Raw genomic sequence first — 21,577 nt, forward strand, 5'->3', positions numbered from 1 at the left:
TTGATAATACTGAGGACTTTCCTTTAACAAAAACAAGGATAGCGTTATTTGTTAATAGCAAGCCTGAACAGGAGAAGTTTGTCAGGATTATTAGTTAAAACAGTTGTGTGTACGATTGCACAAAAACCTATAAACAAATGCATTTGGTTGCACTGCGTGGCAAAACAGTTGAAATGAAAGTTTAAGCAGCTGCTTAAAAAGATTATCTCAAGAATCCTGAACAAAAACTTATTTACAAAGTCACATAGATAAATAAACATATTCAACATTTAGCTTCCTGGTGTTGAGGAGAGAAATCTTTGCACAGACTCAAATATTTGAGCAGAACAGTCCAGAGGCTGTAAATCGAGCAAAAGCTCTCTCTGTCTGCTCTGTGTGCTTTGTTTTTCCTCACAATAGCCATGGTCCAAAAGGCCTGTCTTTGAGTTGGGTTTGGAGTGCACACATAAAATATTGTCCAGAGAGTCTGGCTGAATGAGCACCTGTGAGTCCTTCTCATCTTTCTCCTTCTGAACTTGCTGTGTCTCTCTCTGTTCATGTTCACCCTCTTTCTCTTGCTCATCTTCCTGTTTCTTCTCTTTATTCCAGCTTTCAAGATTCTCCTCACCCAGGCCGAGGGCATTACTGTGTTGAAAGACTCAGGCAATAGGGTTGTGGTCACATCTGTTCAGTGAGCCTTGCTCTGGGATGGGAGTCTAGAAGAGAATTTAAATAAAACACAAAAGTAATGGGCATGACATGGGCCTTTTTTATGATTGTTACATGATTATGGTGACATGCCTTCAAAGCCTTTGGCATTGAGATTATTCGAATCTAAAATCAATAAATATAATGATGAGCACCTACCTTACCTGTTCCTGGCTTTGGCTTTCCTTTTCCTTCTTAGTCAATGAGTTGTACTCTTTGTCCCTCAGAGCTCCAAGGGAATAACTGGACCTCAGACAATGGCTGATAGTGTCCAGCTCCACATCACTCCACAACTGCTACAGGGGATATACACATTAATAAATCAAGGTAGGACTATACAAATGTGACTGTATGATCACTTTATATTTGCCTTGTAATTGTGGTATGTCTAGAAAATAATAAAATCAAATAATCATCTAGCCAACCCAGCAGTAAATATCTCTTCAAGTTAAGTAGGATAATGTTTGATTCAACAGTTCTTCTATCAGAATTGTAAAGTAGCAGCTTCTTTGAGGGCTTTTTTATTTTTTTTAATTGTTTTATTTTTTTCATGGCCTCTCTTGGCCGAGCAAGATGGCAACAAAGTTAGTGACCTGTGTTTGCTTCTACTCCTCAAAACCTTGTGTAGAAGCCAAACTCACTGTGTCTGACGTAGACATGGAGGAAACTCTGTGAAACTTGTTTTTGGAGACTGATGACTGTCTGCTCAGCATTGAGTCCCTGAAGGAGGACTCGCTCTGTGACACTGATATGCAGTCCCTTCTGGGGGCTTGGGCTAGGAAGTGTAGACAGGGAACCTTTTCTGCTAGGGTGTCCCTGTTGAAAAATAATGATCTCTTAGCAAAACCTCTATATTCTATTCAAGCTTAGGTTACTGATTAATTGGATGACTGCACTCACCTGTATTTTGAGTGAATGATGGCGTAGATAAAAGGGTTGTAGATGGCTGATGCCTTGGCTATAACAGCAGGAACAGCTTTGGAATAGGGATTGAGGATGCTACCATATCTGAAAGGTGTAAAGCATTTGTAAAGAATAGAATTGTACATCACCTGTGACGATACTGGGACTGTAGTTTGACCCTAATGCATAGCATTTCATTATGCCCATAAACAATGATATTCGACAAGAGGTTGAATATGGTTCATGGTTAATGGCTGAATGAATTATACAGATCAAGCAAACATATATGTTTTATGCCAGGGTCTACCAAGCTGTCTGTACACAACAAATGCAGTTAGACTATTAAAACAAATGATTGGATCGTAAAGATCCAATAATACTGTATATTTACCCAGCCCAGGCGATGAGTGTGACGCATGCATAGGGCGACCAGGAAAGCACAAACACTATGATGACTACAAAGGCAATCTTGGCCAGCTTCCATTCAGTCTTGATGGACTGCTGTTGGATCAGGGTTGACTTCCTCACCTGAGACCCCAACTTCTCTACATCTCTGTCAGGACAGAGAGAAGCAATAGAGGAATTTTGTATCCATTATATAAGCATATTCAGATTCTAAATAAATTCAAATAAACAAAATAAAAATAAAAGTCAATGTAGTGTTCGCAGTACACATAGTTATTATGTAATGCAGGGCTATTCAACTTCAATGGCAAGTGGGCCAAATAGGAAAATCAGAACACTACAATTAATGGCTACAAATAACTCTTACATGACTACAGTATAATGTTAATAGATATCTTACTGCATGGAGTAAACTAGCCACGTGCATCTCTTTTCTTTAATGGTATCATTGTAATCAATTCAAGATTCATTTTTACGGATCTCGAACTATTAATTCAAACTTTTATTTTCTCCCGTCTAGATTATTGTAATTCCCTTTTACACGTGCCTCAGTCAAGCTGCTTTAAATCTATACAGGACTGACACAGTAAGACACATGCGGAAGTCAAGATGCAATATAGCAAGGCAAAGCAGACAATGTAGGGTACTATCTGTTTTTTCTTATTCCCTCACTATCCAGAGGCAGGATTAATAGGATTGGAACGTCCTTAATGATGGCAAATACAATCAATTTCCACATCACAAGGATGGAAGACAAAATATGAAATAAAAGAAATGTGATAATCAAACAGAGCAGCCAAAGAGTAACAGGCTAGCATGCTATGGTGCTTAGAGGCACGCCAACTACTTTGAAGGACACGGCCTACAGAGTTGTAGCCTTCACAGGACTGAAGTTTAGATGTTTAAACTTGTACCTCCACCACAACTGAGACAGCCATGCTAGCCTTACAGTGACCAAAACTAACATTCAGGCATTCCTTTAAGTTAACAGGTAGTTGCCCTTAAAGTAAATACTAAAGGTTAATTCCATAGTTACTTAGTTGTGACTTTCAAATTGACCTCTGAAATGGGAAACAGCTACAGTCATGCTGAGGGGTGAATTTGCAAATGTGTAACAGCTACAGACGTAGCATATGGGGGGCTACTGGTGGACGGGCAAGAAATGGCAGGATCTGAAAAACCAATAAAAAAATATACACATGAGCACAAAGAGAAACTAGAAAAGAGAAGAAGTAGAGGGAGTGATCCTGAAGCCTCATCACAATTTATAACATGCTTCCGATCACACTTAACAAATTGTATTCAAGCCTTTTCTGAAACACATTCCAGTAGATTGTTGATGTTAAGATGTGACAGTGTAGTCTGTACTTCAATGGTATGATGCTGCTTTATACAGTTATTAAGTAGACTTCATGCACTACATGTTTAGTGCATAGAAGTGCTACATATTCACCTATGTTAATTTATTCACCTGCTTGCCTGGCGGATTGCCAGGAACATGCACAGATAACAGTAGGATATAATGCCCAGAGGGATGAAGAATACGAAGCAGCATAACATCAAAGTATAACTTTTATTGGCAGGAGTAGATGTCACGTAGTCCCATGTGCATGAGGTCATCAGGCCCTCTGGTATGTAGGAACCTTGAGAGAAAAATGACAAAAACATAAGAGGGAAGTGTAGGTTCTAAAAGTATAAAAAAGAGGATGGTTAAATAAAGAGTAAGGAGGTGAGAGAATAAGTTACTTACTCCACCCCAAAAGTGGTGCAAGGCTCCAAGCTAGTGAGTACAACCAGACCAGGGCAATAATGAGGCAAGTGCGTCTCTTGGAGGTCCACTGTATGGCCTGCAGAGGCTTGGTGATGACAATGTAGCGGTCTACAGAGATGGCCAGAAGGTTTATCATGGAAGTGATTCCAAATAAAGCTCCACAGAAGGCATACATTTTACAGCCTGTGGAGAAAACGAAAGAAGATAGCATTTCATTAATAAGTTGTTGTTGTTTTTTTATTGAACAACATGTGAAATTGAAATTTTCACACTATTCATAAGGGTGTAGGTTTGGTTTCAGAAGTCAGGTTAATTAGGGTCAGGGGGGTCTTTCTACATAAGAGAAAAAAACATGCTATTTCCTGCATTTTTACATATATTTATCATGACTAAACATAGCAGCCACAGATTGTAACATAACACACACATGCAGAATTCTAAGACACTAAAAACCTCTCAAAATATTGCATGGGGAAAAAACTGATGTTTTTGCATTAAACTTTAATGCCATAAAAATGCAGCCCATAAACATAAATGGGTACTACGTATATTTCATACATAGGTCCATACATAAACAACATATATACATATAGGATGTAGGTTTTTGTAGAGCTCAAACTGTGTAATTAAATTTAAAAAAAAAAATACCTGTTTCTCCAAAAATCCACCCCTTGTAAAGAGAGTTAACAAAGAAGATGGGTGACTGTGTAATTGCCATGAGGAAGTCACTGACTGCCAGGTTCATGATGAAAATGTTGGGGCGAGTCCGTAGCTGCTTGTTACTGAAACACATAATGATAGAAAAGTCTAAAATCTAAGGTGCTCAGTATCCCACAAAACAATATATTGTTGTTCACACCCTAACCATATCCCTTTATTATACAAAATGTTTTTCCAGAATTGATTAGCATAAGTAACAGAGACAGTTGAAGATCTACAGTACACATGGCCTTTCAACACAATACCAATCTTTTTATGATAACAATAAAAATAATAATAATAAAACTTTATTTCAGGTAACTTCAGGTAAAATCAGGATATGCTTTCCTATAAAAATGTGTTTTGAGAAGAGACTTAAACGAAGACACTGACTCAGACAACCTAATTTCTTTGGGCAAGTGGTTCCAGAGCCTCGGGGCCCTGATAGCAAAAGCTCTGTCCCCCTTAGTTTTCATCCTGGACTCAGGAACAGACAGAAGACCCTTGCCCGAAGATCTCAAACTAAGGTTCATAAGGGATTACAAGGTCTAAAATATAGTCTGGAGCCAGGCCATGAAGAGCCTTAAAAGTATCAACAAGATCTTAAAATCAATCCTAAAACAAACAGGGAGCCAATGTAAAGAGGCTAAAACAGGTGTGATGTGGTTGTACTTCTTGGTCCTGGTTAACAGCCAAGCAGCTGAGTTTTGTACAGTCTGCAGTCGTGTCAAAGTTGTTTGATTAAGACAAGTGAACAGGCTGTTACAATAATCAAGGCGTGAGAAGATAAAAGCATGTACAACAGTTTCTGCATCACTAAGATTTAAGTTTTTGTTGGGTTCAGTTAAAGTTCATATGCTCACACTCTTCATTGTACACTCTGTTGGCTATCAGACTTTTGCTGATTTTCTGTATCTCATATCAGATGTAGTTAGGAGGAACAGGTTTTTGTTCCTACAGCTTAGAATTACTTTTTGTATAGTACATCCACTGCCTTTTCCAAAATCTTATTAGTTATTAGAAATCAACCAGATGTGGATATACATACATTTTTTATTGGTTGGGACTGCCAAGTGACTTCAACAGATTTTGCTACATGTTTGTTCACCAATTGCGTCAACTCGTTTCTGTAATTTGTGACACCACATGGGACCTGCAAAAAGGTCACGTGTACTACGTCTCCAACAGGGAGCTGACAAGAACATTTTTGCCCAATGAGCAAACTAATTAATTAGTTACTAATTACAAAGTATTTGTGTGTTTACATGCAGGTGAGTGGGTGTGTACTGAGTGTGACTGGAGCAGAGATCAAGTGATGCGACATTTGAGATAGCTGTGCATAGATGTGTGTCACTGAGGTTGGACCTTTTAATGCAGAAAACATGTCAGGGTTTTATCTAACACTTTGTGCTTCACTGCATTCAGTGGAATATTATATAACCAGGAATAGCCATAGGGTATATGCTGTATGTAACATTCAGACTGGTATACTATATTGACTTTAGAGTCATTTCAGCTACATTTTTTCATGTCCTTTCAAGTGAAAAAGTAGGCAGAAATTGACATCAGAGTTTCTGGTCTTAAATGTGTGTTAAATGTAAAGAGTAGTTTTGCTATAATTACATTGGGTTTTTTTTATTGCAGGTTTACAGTTTAGTTGATGAAATGGGATCATCTCTGACTTCTCTTACCTGGGGATAATATACTGTCGGTGTTTATATATTCGATGTATGTGTTAATTTGTTCAATCATTTATCTAAACAAATCCTTATTGTATATGTCTGAAATGGTTGTTTGCTAGAATACACTCTGAATATATGAATTATTCTAAAAGTTTAATTGGTTGTCAACTGTGCTGAACCACGTGTGTATTCACTCTTGTCATACAGATATGAATACCAAAGTGTTACTCCCAGTAATATCAAAATTAAATTAAAAAAGTCAGACACAACATCATTACACAAGAGTGAAGCTCTCCTCTTCAGGTTTTCACACTAAGTGTGAAAGCCAGTGAATGCTATCTTGGGTTGCTTTTTGGCTGTAAAATAATGAGGCAGGGAAGATAACGTTATAGGCTACAACAGGATTCATGTCATTGAAAGTAAATACATTTAAAAACGAGAGATATGGGGGCATTTCTACCTTTTTACCTGTAGACTCATTTTTCCTCTGGTCTAGTTGAGAAGCTAGTTGCATTGTCTGACGTCATTGTATAGTGGGGCACACATAGTAGTTGATTGGATTTCCCTGAGCCTCAGTGCTGTTATTTAAGTTTTTATGTGGTTTAGGTGGTAGCACAGTGTTGACTGTTTGAAAATAAGGGAGTAGCTGACTGAATTTATTGAATTTATGCATTGATTTATCCAGTACAGTTAGGAAATCACTGAGCTGCTTCCTGGTATTGAATGCCTGTAGGCTGCTGTGAAGACCTCTCTTCCTGTGCTTGTGACATCTGTGTTTCCTAATGCAAGAACACACTGTTTCCTCCATTCATTGCTCTAAATGAATGGAGGAAACAGGCTGTAATGTGGCCTGGGAGGATGCAGTGTGAAATGAATAATAATAATAATAATAATAATAATAATTTTTAAAAAGCACAATTACAAATAATTGTTTTCAGGTTAACAAATGTCTGCAACACCAAACATTGCAGTGTGTACTGTGCTGGGTTGAAAGTTTATCACATGAACTGCTTAAAGTGTTGAACTTTGAGTTTGCTTGTCTCTAAAAATAGGCACTGGTATATAACTTTTATTTAATAGTCACTAGTTATGATATTCATTAGATTTGATATATTCAATTAGATATATTAGAAAATTTATTTCATCTTAACGCAGTCAGATATCTCAAATGTCCTATTCGATATTGTAAAATGCCACCAAAGGGACTGTTTGATGTGCGTTGTCTGATAAAAAGAACAGTCCTCAGGCAAACTGTCTCTGCGTCTGTGAACTCACTTGTTTTGAGTTCCAGCTGAACTTGAACAGTAGAGCACTGTGCTCCCACAGTCCAGCCGTGCCCTTCTTCCTGACTTCCCAGAATTTATTCTTAGGACCAGTTCGCGTGCAGAAATGTGATGTAATTGAGGCTTACAATTACAATATCAAATATAGGTGCGTCATACCATTGTCAGTTGATTAACCTGCCATCATGCTGCAAATGGGAATGTGCAGTCCTCCTCATTAGGGAAATTGTCAGCCAGATATTAGTATTTAGATGTCTTGTCACTTTTACAGATAACTTCAATCAGAATGTTTTTTTTTAACTTACTGATCTTTTTTCATTAGTCCCTGGTTATTGGTTATGGCACTACATTTCTAATTATTAATCTTTTGTGACTATTTTAATTTATTGATGGACCTTGATAACAGTTTTCACCATAGACCATTTTATTTTAACTATGGGTGAAACTCAGCTTCTAATAGTTTTGAAAAATTATGAGTAAATGGTTATTTAGAACCAATCAATATTTTCACTTTGACTGATCTATTGAATATTCACTACTAATATAAACATAGTGGAATAATATAAGATGTTAGCACTTAATAGAATAATTATCTGATATTTAAAATGTGTTGCTAAAATGGGATCCACAACACATCAATAACGTAAAAGAGCCAAACAATGATAATGTTTATTTAAAACTATTTTTTGACACTTGTAAAATTACTTTATTTACAGGAACAATACTTGTGCTCCACAAACAGATATGTATAAGGTCATAAACTCTAGTAAATCAGTAAAGTCAGTACTGGCTGTGTTGTGCAAGTCATGTCAGCAGCCCTTGAGCATCATGCAGCATGCCTCATGATGCTTTACTTCTTGTTTATATGGGGTTTTCTTTGTTCTATCCGTTTTTCAGTACTCAGCAACCCAACTCAGTGTGATTAAAGCTAGGGTAGGTAATGTATTTCAGAAGCATTTTTAAAAATATTTGTTGAAATTGTCTTTACATCCTGTCAGCAATCAATAAATCAAATCTAAATTATAGAACAAATTATCATGGCTGTAGTGAAAACAATGACAATAATTTATGACTGCTCCTTCTTCCTGACTAGTTTTCAGATAGTAGCCAAAGGCTGTAATGAGGCCTGGGAGGATGCAGTGTGAAATGAATATTAATAATTTATTTTAAAGCAGAATTACAAATGTTACAAGTGTTTTCAGGTTAACAAGTTTTTTTAGGTAAACTTTTCCTGCACAGTTGTTTATAGAAAAGGCTTGTAACTTACAATTGGCTAAATAATACAGCTTTTGAATTGACGATGACAGACAAGTACATTCTTCGCCATCACCCCATCGCTTACCACAAAAAGGCGTACATGACCAAGGCATTCCCAGTAACACCCACTGTTCCAATCACCAAGACAAAGAAGGCAACGATGTAGTGAGCGTGGTCCTGGACATCCACCTGCCGATAGAATCCGGGTTCCACATCCATTTCTGTGACAACAACCACACACACACAAATGTCAGCATCTGAGGGTCTATCTTCGTGTACAGAATGTCCTAGTGACTTTCACACAAACCCAATCTTCCTCTCTTTCACTCTGACCTTCTAAACTCTCCAGCTTTATGTAAGAGTTACTTATCATGCTCAGCAAATAAAATGTCTGGGGGCACAAATATAAAAATAAGATGTGATGGCATACAGCGTGCATCTGCAGCATATTTAATCAGTTACCGTTCCTTCATGTCAACATTTTATTTAGTTGAGTCATTTGGCTCAATTAATTTGCCTTAGTTGAGGTTTCTTTGTAATAGTTTCAACATTACATTATGTTACTAGTTTTTACATTACATTACATTAGTTTTTACATTTTCTATCAATTTTTTAATTTTTGATCACATCCATTGTTGTTATTTTTTCTTTGTTTTTATGCTTTAGACATGAACCAGTTCAGTGCTCACATTTTGACCATATCCACTATTTTCCTATAGGAAATCTGAGGAAATCCCCACATTTCCTCTCAGCTTGCAGATGTTTTGAACCTCAACTTTGTTGAGCTTTCAAACAGGAAATTTTGGGCTTTGGGGTTCACTGTTTGGAACTATAACAAAATTGGGCAGTGTATCTGTAAGTTCTGAGGAAAAGTCAGTACTGTTCTAGTGCCTACACCACTGTACAGTACGTCTGTGTGGCTGGTTCAACATTATAGACTGTATATCTTGTCTGGCTTTCAAGCTGTGTAGGGAAAAGTACTGAAAAGCTTAGTTTAACAAAAACCTTTAAAACATTGCGCACTTTTTAGCCTAGCTAATGTCATGGCTCTATGGATGGCAATGTCAGGTTGTCTGCTGGTAGGTTGGCCGGTCCAACACTTTAGTCCAGACTGAAATATCTCAACAACTATTACATTTCTATGACATTTTGTACAGACAGTAATGATCAGTAGAGGCTGAATCCTACTGACTTTGGTGATCCCCTGACTTTTCCTCTGGTGCCACCATTAGGTTCACATTTGTAATTTTGAGTGAATTGTCTTGACAACTTTTGGAGGGAATGCCATGATATCTAGTACACATGTTCCCCTGAGGATGAATGGATATAACTGTGGTGATCCCTTATCTTTTCCTCTACTGCCATCATCAAGTCAAAATTTCAATTTGTCAAGTACTTTAGGTTTAAGACCAAATACCTGCAAAACTAAGGACATTCAAATCAACATCGAAACTACGATGGTGAACATGGTAAACATTGTACCTGCTAAACATCATCATGTTGGCATTGTCATTGTGAGCATGTTGCCATGTTAGCGTTAGCATTTAGCGCAAAGCTCCGCTGTGCAGTACAGCCTCACAGAGCTGCTAGCATGGCTGTAGATTCTTAGTCTTGTTTGCACACCAGGGGCCAGATGTATTAACCATGCATACAGAATTCCCTGCACATAACTGATATTTATAAAAAACAAAATGTGCTGTGAGAATGTGTGCACCTCACGCAAACAGACCAGTTGTATACATATGTGGGATCCAAGGGTGATATGATAAGGTGGAGATTAAAAATAAGGTAGTAAATATTTAGATTTCGCCTCACCTTATTTTGTTTAGGTTGTTAGCCAGTTTCACTGATTGCGTCATTTGTTTGCGGTCTACACAGTGATTTGTAAAATACCAATCAAAGGCACATTTATAAACTTAATTTTGATTAATTACTTTTGTGTGATCATATTTACATCAGAGGCCTCATTTTGGTTACTTTAGTTTATGTTCTTTTGATTTTATCCTATATTGTAAAGAAGTTTGTAAAGTCTGTTTCGATATAAGTGCTATAAACTAAATTACTGATTATCCTTCTGATGTTTAATAATGATGATTGACATATCACAGTCAATGATGGTTTACAGGTACATGTGATGGATTAACGATACCAGTGGAATAAATTGGCACAGCTGAGCATAATGACAGCTGTTGTTGGAGAACCTCGCAGATGTAGCACAATTGGTAAAATTGCACTGGACCAGGCAGCACTATTGATGTGCAAACAGATGATTAAGAGTGTGTCTACATCCATCTGTGTCTAACCGTGGGAGCGGGAATGAGGCTCGTGTACATGCAGCCAGTTTCACAATGACTGAGATTTATAAATCTGATGAAAAGAATGTGTATGCATATTTCTGTCTTTGTGTGTACACAGTTTAGTTTTAGTTGCAAATCTGAGTTTTATGCATCGGCCCCCACATCTTTTTTTCTGTTTTTATTTTCTGTCAGCTACATGACACTTTTTTGAGGCACTGTTTAAGCTTTTCAGTTCTTCAAGTCTTCTACCTAATGAGAAGAGAAATTGTGCTCTTAACACAGTATCTCTTTTGCAAGGTGTTTGGTTAGGAATGGTATGGGACTTTTATGGGACAAGTATTCTCCATATATTCCCTAAAGCCTGACACATGGAAACAAAACTCATTCCTGTTCCAAGAACTTTAAACTTTCTTCACACTGCACTTTTCTGGACTGAAATGCCCCAAATGCCTTACACTTATACACTGACTTGACATGACAGATTAAGAGCGAGTGTGCTTTTTTTTTTGTAATGAATTACATGTTTTATATCTTATAGAATCAGAAAGGTTTATGACAGTCAGTGCCTTTTAATATCAATTATTAAAGCTTGCAAACTGCAAAATCGGTTGGCCAAATATTAATCATGATAAGAGTTGAAGAGCAGTGAAGCTGCCATGGCCTTTGTGGTCAGAGAGGAGATCCTCACTCAGTATTATTGAACTGATTTTATTTTTTAGTGAACTGAGTTTTTATGAGGTCATCCTTAGGACAACCACAATATGCATTTTCAGAGCATGGAGCCAACAAATGACACAGGAGAATTTTTACAAACAACTCCAATAAGGCAACATAGCATTTAAAAATGGATGGCAGTGTCACAGGCAAGATAGAAGTGTAACAGTAAGTTTTTAATCTGTCAAAAATGCCTAATGATTGCTGTGCTATAAATGACAGCACAGCAAAGAGCGTGATTAAGTCAAGGCATTTTTTATAATGAAAATGGCTCTATGTACGTCCACACGCTGTTCCATGTGGCCATTGCTCAGCTGCGGCAGTGATTATAAGAGGATTTCTATGTTTTGTTAATGTGATGGAATCAAGAGTGCACATTGAGTCTCACAGTATTAACATTAGCATTTATCATCCTATGTAAACCCACTTCCTGTCTGCCTCTGATCTGCATTATAGCAAGGAATTAGGCGCCAGTGCAGCACAGTGCTCTCTGTCACATCCATTTCAGAAAATGCTGTAAAACATCTGTCATGTATCGCATTAATAATTTGTTTGAGAACAAGAACGTGTTATAAATTGTGTCCGCTGTAGACTCACAGTGTGTAATCCAAAATTAAGCTGAGTGATGGTACTGTACTTAATCCAACAGAGCACTAGTGAATCTGACTTATAATACATGAGTATACAAGTACATGAGAAATATGCTAGCATGTTGCTATGCCTAAAATGTTGTACATTTTTAGTGTAACATTCTTTATTATATACAGCAGCTACCATTAAAACATTCAATTAAACAAAATGCATTAAATTGATAGTGCAGCATTTTCTGCTATGGTGCAAAAAATGAATACATAAGGATAGACATTTATAATACAGCACAAAGGGAAAAGTACACAAGGAAATGCAGTCTGTCAGGTCCACACAGGGAGCTCTTGCTGTGCTCAGTGAAGCCTTGTGCGTCAGAGGAACCCTCAGTCACCTCTTACATCCCCTCATTAGGCATCCAAGCATTGTCTCATATGTGACTGTCTTCACCCTTTACCGTCTTTTATGAACATTTCATAACTGGGATGGGAGAATGTGTTCATTCAGAAGTTGCTAATACGAAGTTCGTGTTCAGGGAAAGCAAATGGATCGATGAAGATGAATACGCTTGGATAGAGGAGAGCATGCCCTGTCTGCTCCATGTACTGTTTTAAGTAAATAGTTTTAATTTTCCACTTGTTAAGTGGATATTAAAATACATGCAAAACATTTTTAAACCGTATTGAGAAACTACAGATCTTCTGGTAAATTACTTAAAGAAATTCTCTTGACAAATGTATTGGAAAGCATTACACAGAGCATGGTTAGAATCAACAAGTGTGTTTGTTATAGATCTTCCTTTTATAAGAATAGTCATTTTTTCATCAAAGTTATACTCCATAGTTGATGATAATTAAATATACAACTCATGTTATATAAAAGGAGATTGTTTTGGTGAGAAAGGGTAACGCATCAGATGCTCAAGCCCCCTTCTGACAACATCTACAGTACGTATAGGCCCAGCTTGGTGTAAATGTAAGTTTTGATCAGGATAGAATAAGAATAAAGAAGATCTTAAATACTGCATTTAGGAAGGAATCTCCCCTTAATAAGACACACACTTAGTACACTTAGTAGTACAACACGCAAGCTCAAATCGAAAAAAGTATTTTTTTTTTTAATCAAAAGTCAAGAGTATCGAAACCACAGATTTGTCTGCAAATGCACTGTTAAAAAAACAAAGATTATTAGATTAAACAAATTCTTGAAAACTCTTAGAAAGTTTGCTTCATATTGTTGATGTTCAATAGATTCACATATCATGGTTTACATACCAGTATACAACAGCAAAAAATAACGAAAGAGCTTCCCATTAAGTCAAACTAACCTCTAGCCTGTAACACTTAATCAAGTCATTATATTAACAAAGTGTTACTTTACCTTATCCAGAGAATGAAGCCCCTTTTCCTCTTCAAGGCACCTCTGTGTTTGTAGTGGACTGGTAAAGAGGATCAGAGACACTGAAGCCGTACGACATGTAAAAATGCTGGTGAAAAAACCAACACGCTTAAGATTTAAATGGATACGGTTGAGGACTGCTTCTCGAATCCCAAAGTTAGGTGGAGATTCTCTCATACAGTGAAGCAAAAGAAAGCTGCTGCTACCAGTGCTTGAGAGAATCTGAGAATACACAGAGAGACAGATTGAAAGTGAGCAGCAGCACATTGACCCACCCCCCTGCTGGCTACCCATCTCACACAGCTCTCATATAGCACAATGCATCGATCAAGCCTATGTGTGTGTGCGTGTGTGCGTGTCTGTCTGTGCGTGCATGAGGACGCGCGTGTGTTTGTTTGCGTGGGAAGGTGGTAAGGGGCTGGTCTGATCATATTATAGACATTTCAGGTAACAGCTGTAAAATCCAAACTCTTGTAAATACTTTTAGAAAGAAAATGTGCTTCGTTAGAAAAAATATTTTAAACACCAATTGTATGTTGCATCATTGCAGCTTCTCCTAATGAATCAAGACAAATTATGGGTTCTGCAAAGTGGTTTTCATAAGCATTGGTTTCTGTTTATCTAATACCCATTGAGCACCAAACCTTTTAGATAGTATCAGACTTGTTCACAGCTCATCCTTGTGCGAGGAGAATCTTGAGAAAAGCATTCAGATAAAAGCCTCCCAATGTTAATCATCTCATGCACAACTGAGCAGACAGCTGTAGCACCTTCTCTTGCCCTTAATATTTCCCTTTTCTACATTGAAATCTGGCCTCTTTGTTTGACTGTCATAGCACCTGGCTGGGCTTGTGTGTGTGCAAAACAGGGCAGAAGATGCAACAACTTATAAAATGGGCTTTCTCTGTGAAAATTCTGTCTGGATACCATCTAGCAAGAGAAGGATAAGCCTTTACACTTCTGGGTCATTGCACTAGCAAGGGAAACAGACCTATCAGCACACACTAATTTCCAACCAGTTAACCAGTTAGTCCCTAGTAACACAGGGAGGCAGAAAGCAATTAGAAAACAAATCAACAAAAAAAGCCCCAAAATTACTATTTTGTGTGTAATTTTTTAGGGCGTTGTTCAATCATTTGCTTGGTCAAACTACACAATTGTGATGACCAGCTGATTTACTGGACGGTACAAGGCTTGTTTTCTGTATGTAGCTAAGACAAAGAGAGCTTTCAGTAATTTTGTGGTGTTGTATTGTATGCATAAAAACACTGAGATGATTTGGTCACAGCAGGGCAGAACTACTGTATATGGGAAACCCTGTTGTATCACCGCTTTGTCTGACTTTTCCATAGCATGGAGGAAGACACAAAAGGAATGAAGGATGTGAGAATTACTGATAACACAAATGTCCATGTGTGGACTAGTAAGAGGTATTAGAGTATTATGCCAAATGGTGCATCACAGCTAAGTAGGATGATAATATTGGTGGCTCCTCAAGAGAACAGTGGATGAGAGTTCTCTTTGTTGGCTTCTTTTGCCTGAGGTAACCCCAACACAACAATCAACCATCCAATTAATGTCAAAACGGTCTGTCACCTCTGTCACTCCCTCTGAGGTGTGAAAAGGACAAATGCATCCTGCAAAATACTTTTCATTAAAACAGCTTGTACTTGAGAATGAGTATGCCCATAAGGGGTTTTAGGGACAAGCCATTGTCTACAGAGTAATATTCAAGAGGATCTGTGGGGCCACCAACACATATACAGAATCTCATTATGCACAAGTATGCATCTGAAAAACATCTAAGAAAAAGGTGTGGATAAATACAATTGATTGGTCAGAAACTATCTTCATCAAAAATCTTCAAGACTGAAATGGAAAGAGGGAAATTAACATACATTTTTATCGACCATTCCAAGGTCACATAGGGACTTTTTTCATGACATGACAAGACAAGGAAAGAGAAAACATGTCATCCTCAGGAAATAATGAATCCCACCCCCCTCTAGGCCAGTCAGTAACCATTGTATTAGTAGTTCTGAATTGTAATTTTAGATCTCCAATAGGTCATTGGAGGAGGTCTATATGCTGTTTTAGACCCTTCTCAATCCTGCTTGGGGAAAAACATTTGGTATTAGATTTAGCATTCCATTGGCATCCAAATATTTTCTCAGCTCATGTGAGGCGAAGAGAAGCTTCTGCAAAACAAAGCTGGTGCTTGTTATAGCCCTGGCCACTTCCTTCAGGGACTAGATGGCATTTTTTATTTATTTACTGTTAGGTTAACAGTTAGAGAAAGCGTCCTCAGGCACTGCTTCCAGCCACTAGAGGTTGGGTTCCCAGTCAATAGGTTAATATGTTGTCAAGGTGAATATATTACGCTGCACATCCAGAGGTATAATAGCACAAAAAGGGATGAGCTTAGGATGTGGCTATATCAAGTGTGGGTTGTACTTTGGCTCCATCATGTCTACATTACAGTTCCAATGTCCACTGTAAACGTTTCAGAAGCTGAGTGTCTAAGCGAGCTGTTCTTCAGCAGTTTTTTGCCGACATTTTTTGTGATTTACAAAACAATAAACAATTAAGTATTAAATTAATGTCAAATGTAAATAAATATAAGCATTTATATACACACACAAGTGAAATTCATGTTAAAAGAGATACGAGCTGCTCTGGCAAAAATACCTGGGGCATAAAGATGTGGAAGCAGAGAAAAGAGCCAAAAGATCCACGCATGAGCCATGAGCAGCGGATTGTTTGTGGCAGCTGCAACGTAGCTGTGTGTGGTGGACATTGGGGGATGTTACAGTAAGTTACAGTAATTTATCTTTTGATCATTGATTAGTCATTCTCTGCACTTGCAATACTCTTGCATGCTGCTCTTGATGCTTGGCCCCTAGAACAGAGTCAGCCCTCTTATGGGATACTGTTGATAAAGCACTTTTGACATACTGCCTTTGGAACTAGCGAATATTTACTGATGGTTTATTACTAATTAAGCCATTTGTAAGTTTCTGTACCAATTCCACATTAATTGACTGAAAGTCAAATGTACAGACACTATCTTTCATGAAACAAATGTAATACATTTTTCTGACATTTTGTTATGTGATATTGTCATTCCGTCCTTTTTCCACAAAATATTGATTAAAATAATTAGTAATATCAAGAGGTTTTGACATAAAAGTACCAGCTACCTCAATAAAAGAAGCAGTGTTATCCCTAGATCTACCCATAATATCATTTAAAGTTTCTTACTGTCATACTTTATTTCATTTTTCCTATTTTGATACCTTGTTTTATTTTTCCTATTCATTTTAGCTGCATCACCAGACTTAATTGCCACCTTTTTCTTTCACTTTTCACTTTTAACTATTCAAAACGAATGCCCTACGTGTGACCCATGCATGAGCACGCAAGACAAAGCACTCCACAATTCTTAAATAGCTGCAATTCGTAAGCAACAATCATCTGTGTAACGCGACGTTGCTACGATTTGTGGTCTGTGTGTAAGCAATGCTCACTTTTGTGAAACAGGCCCTTGATTGGTGTAATGCCCTTGGCAGTTAAAGTGTGACCTTGCTGGCTCCATTTTCTTTGATGTGGGTAAAGGCCTCCTCACCTCACCTTCCCTTGTGTAAGTAGTCAACTCCATGCACAGGCGTGATAGAGATAGATTAATCCCCATAGTGTCCCACCGGGTGACAAATGATAAATAAATGACTAGTCACCTTCACAGTATGCTCTTGTTCTGGTGTCTCAGCACCAGCAACAGTGAGGCAGTGGATGGTGAGAGGTACACTCTGAATCCAAGGCCATCATTAGGAGAAAAGTATTATCTAATGGCACAGAGGATAAACTACTCATTTATATTAAGGGCTCCTGTAGACCTGTCTTTATGGATTACTACAGATTTAGTTATAGCTAGTGGAACAGCAACTCACAAGAATGAGAGATTAATCAAGCTAACCTCAGTGACAGTGAAATGTGTCAGAGGCTGTGACAGAGCTTTACGGAGGCATTCATGAATTATGGCTATTGGTTCTTTACTCCAGGACATTTACATTGAACATCACATGGCTCATGAGAATACCATAATGCTTTGATATGTATTTTAACAATACAACCTATGTGCGGATGCCTGACCAATATCTTTGGAACTCCGCTGCTTTGTAAAAGACACAAGACACAAGGGTAATATAGTTGATTTTAGTAATCCCCTCTAGGATGAAGAGGAGCTGCAACAATTGTCCTCCGACTGATATCAGCCTTTGTTACAGTAGCATATCGTGTATGTTGTGTATATATATGTTGGTAAGTAACCAGAAATTGTCACACAGCAATGCCAAAGATATGTTTGAGGTAGTTTAGAAACAGTGGTTTATTTTCCACCTGTAAAATGTCTGCCCAGTACATTCTTGGTCACAGTACATTATGTGTTAATGTAAAAAGGATATCGGCCGATACATTGTTGTCAAAAAATTTTATACTCTCAAATATCAATATCAGTATCGGCCTTACAAATCCAGTATCTGTTGGGTTATAACGTAGAATTGTGAAGTTTGTGTATCTGTACATTATGATTTGTCTCTATCACATATAGAGTCTTACAATTTTCACTGATGATGATTTATTTTGTCTGTCCAATGGATCTCTACATCAATTACAATCATTTTATGTCTCACCTATACTTTTATATTTTTGTCATTTTGTTGAAACCTGTCTAAAGGGAGTCTATTCAAGTCAAGGGTGGTGTTGTGTTGGACTGTTTTATATAGTAAGGTGCCGCTCTACCTCCTAAAATGCCTTACAAAATCTGCCATTTATTTTATTTTTTACCCTTGTGCAACAAGAATACACTAAGTACAGTAAATACAGTAAGTGGGTAAGACAAGAAGAAAGCTAAAACTCAGTCAGGTGTAAGAATAACAGTTACCCTGTGGAAATATTTTGACTACTGTCTCTGTATCAGCCGATGGCATGACTAAATTTGCAGTATGATACAATATGTTGAACACTTGTAGTCGTCAAACCCAGATATGTGTGCTGAAACTGTGAGGTGATGACGGCACGTCAGATGTTGCCCCAGTAATGAATCAAGACACCAAACACTAAACACTTTTGCAGTTCATGCATTTTTCTTTCATAGTTTTGAAAGTGCTTTGACACACCTTGCTGCTTCCTCTTGGTGATGTATTTGCTCCATGTCCTCTTCCTCTTCCTGTTCTCTATCGCTGTGGTATTGTTTCATGCAGATTTGTTTGTACCAAGACCAAGGACCCTGCTGCACTTGCTCTGCTGTATCCTTGTCTGAGTGGCAGTGGTCACATGATAAATAATATGCAGTGTACCTCCATGTCCCTCTTGATGACCACTACAGCCATCAGTAAGAGGACTTCTTAATGTCATCGTCCCAACTATCTGGAGGCAGTTTGAGTGTTAAACTCAATGGGCCTGCACAATATGAATCCACAAACCTGTGTGTGGTTTAGGAGAGGCTCCGCCTTGTTCATTGTCATATTGCTTCAACAACAATAGTGAGACCATACTTTATTGTGAAACTGATACATGTCTTACTCTTTCTTCAGTAGAGTTTAATAGGGAGTGTTGTACATGTGTTTATGTGTGGGTTTTTGGTGGTGGATGTGGCCGGATTAGGGGTGTGTGTGTGTGTGTGTGTGTGTGTGTGTGTGTGTGTGTGTGTGTGTGTGTGTGTGTGTGTGTGTGTGTGTGTGTGTGTGTGTGTATGAGACTAAACTAATTTATCAGAATCATTGCACAACTGATATACAGTACTTAGGTTGTGTCAATTACGTTGTTACATTAGGCAACTAGCAATTACATGTAACTAATTTTCATCTCAACATTAACAAACACTTCCACTGAATCATTACAGAGAAAATATCAGCTAGTTTTCCTGTGTAGAATCTCATTTAGATTTTTCATAATAATTCAACTTTAAATTTGACAACATTTTCAAAATTTTCTTTGAATGTCCATTGCTGTATGTATGTATTCTCAATTTTTAATTTCATTTTAGGTCAAGCTTTACTCTGATAGTTGCTTGCAACCACCAGAGGGCGACATGATAAATTCCCATGCTTGTAGGTGTCATGCAAATGCTCATACTTTTTGAAATTCATCTGCACAACTGCTTTTCACACCATTGTGTATCTGGCAGAGTACATTCAGATACTCTAGGCTCTGCAAGTCACAGCAGAAATTATGTCAGTGTATCTAAACATGGTTTTTACAAACTACCTCTACTACAAGCCCTATGTATGGTGTATGTGGTGGGTATTTGTTGTTGTTTTTTTGGATACTTTTAAAAGAAGCGATTTAAAATAATTATCTATCAGACTGACGTTTGAAGGTAAATGGACAAGGAAGTAACTGCTGGCATTAGCACAGAATCTCTGCTGTGGTCCCACTGGCACATTTACTGTTTATCTTCAAGTGGCCTAGGAGTAGGATATTTAACCACCAGGTTTTATATAAAAAAGTTAAGCATGAACTACTTTGGGGGTATTATCAAGTGGATCTCAAATAGGTAGTGGCATATAAGCTATGTTTTCTATCGTTATCATTCTACATGTATTAAGCAACTATTCAATTCTTGGTATACAGCTGCTAACTCAACACTTAACTGTGACACACAGTATAGTAAATGGATGATTTAGAAGTGTTTTTTCTTCATTTTCCCCATGATATTGCATTTTTTATTAATTGTTCTTGTTTTAGTCATATACATCTTTTATATCTCTTTAATCACTGTGTTAAATTTCAGCTTATACAATTTAACTATACAGTTTTTAAGGCCTTTCTGTCATTGTTGGCATATAAATAAGTTTAATGTCATCTAGTCTGCATTTGGCTTTAGCTTGCATAGTGATTCACAGCATGTCTTTTCACCAAACTTGGAATTGGAGGGCTTGGATGAGTGTAATTCTGTATGATCACTGGATACAGATCAGGAATCGAAAGATATTCATGGCGCCGCAATGAGAGATGATGTTCTCATATTGCATATAGAGTTTTGTTCTATTTTAAATATTTGAATAATAAATTTAGTAAGTGTACCTCATTGCTCGAGACAACTAGTTTGCATTCCAATACTGGTAGCCACATTGAACTCCTCTGCGACCTTGAACAAGAGCCCAAAGGTTATGGACCCATTTCAAATTAAGGACATAGCTATGCACACACATGCATGTCCCCTTATGCATTTGAAGCTGTATCTGACCACACTTGTATGGTTTCATTTCAACAGCAAATGTATGTCTGTGTAGTCATCTCTTCATGGTTTTCTGATTATATAGTAGAGGATCAGAGTTTATGTTATTACATATTATAGCTATACTATCTGTTGACGGATGATAAGAGCCGTTCATGTCAGGATGACTTGATAAAGAGATGGTGTATATGGAGCTTTACTACCACCTAGTGGATGCTGACACACAGCACCTCCTGCAGATGTACAGTATTGTAGTGGAAGGGCAGTTGTAGGTGGTCTGAGGTGGGCCTCTCCAGTTGTAAATAGTGTTCTGACACGTGTGTGTGACCACTCCGGTGTTTGTGACCTCTCACCCTTGAAAGCTTAGCTTTACCACCTGTGGGTGGACTGTTATTGATCTTGCAGCACCTCCAGTAAGCTGGCACACAGCTCTCTCACTCAGTCTCCCTGTAAAGAACTCCAAGGTCCACTTTATCATGCAAACACATACAAATATGCGTGTGTGTGTGTGTGTGTGTGTGTGTGTGTGTGTGTGTGTGTGTGTGTGTGTGTGTGAGCGCATGTGCATGCGTGTAAGTGTGTGCACAGTACGTGTGTGCACAGAAAAACAGCTCCATTACAAAGGTATTTGACGTGGAGGTCTTTGGGACTTTGTAACT

General features: G+C 37.8%; 2 protein-coding genes across 2 annotated transcripts in view; one reads left to right on the forward strand and one right to left on the reverse strand.

Annotated features, from left to right (window-relative positions):
* gdnfa (glial cell derived neurotrophic factor a) overlaps positions 1–21,577 on the forward strand; it is a 51,682-nt gene that overhangs the window by 9,696 nt on the left and 20,409 nt on the right. Inside the window, exon 2 of the mRNA XM_044173229.1 lies at positions 915–1,014. Within this exon, the coding sequence (XP_044029164.1) occupies positions 915–1,014 (100 nt within the window). The remainder of the gene's footprint in view (positions 1–914; positions 1,015–21,577) is intronic.
* opn4xa (opsin 4xa) lies at positions 1,584–13,898 on the reverse strand. Its single transcript, XM_044173231.1, has 7 exons — positions 13,664–13,898; positions 8,773–8,908; positions 4,415–4,548; positions 3,746–3,949; positions 3,467–3,638; positions 1,982–2,143; positions 1,584–1,695 (listed from the first exon to the last, which is right to left on the reverse strand). Exons 2-7 carry the CDS (start codon positions 8,904–8,906, stop codon positions 1,584–1,586), a joined length of 918 nt encoding a protein of 305 aa, XP_044029166.1. The 5' UTR covers positions 8,907–8,908; positions 13,664–13,898.

This window comes from Siniperca chuatsi, linkage group LG18 (genome assembly GCF_020085105.1).
Source record: "Siniperca chuatsi isolate FFG_IHB_CAS linkage group LG18, ASM2008510v1, whole genome shotgun sequence".
Taxonomy (NCBI): Eukaryota; Metazoa; Chordata; class Actinopteri; order Centrarchiformes; family Sinipercidae; genus Siniperca; species Siniperca chuatsi.

Coding starts and splice junctions, on each gene's coding strand:
- opn4xa (XM_044173231.1), bottom strand. CDS start 8,906: ATGGATGTGGAACCCGGATTCTATCGGCAGGTGGATGTCCAGGACCAC. Junction 2,144..3,466: donor GCAATCCGCCAGGCAAGCAG/GTGAATAAATTA, acceptor CTGTCCTGACAG/AGATGTAGAGAAGTTGGGGT. Junction 1,696..1,981: donor ACACTCATCGCCTGGGCTGG/GTAAATATACAG, acceptor TACACCTTTCAG/ATATGGTAGCATCCTCAATC.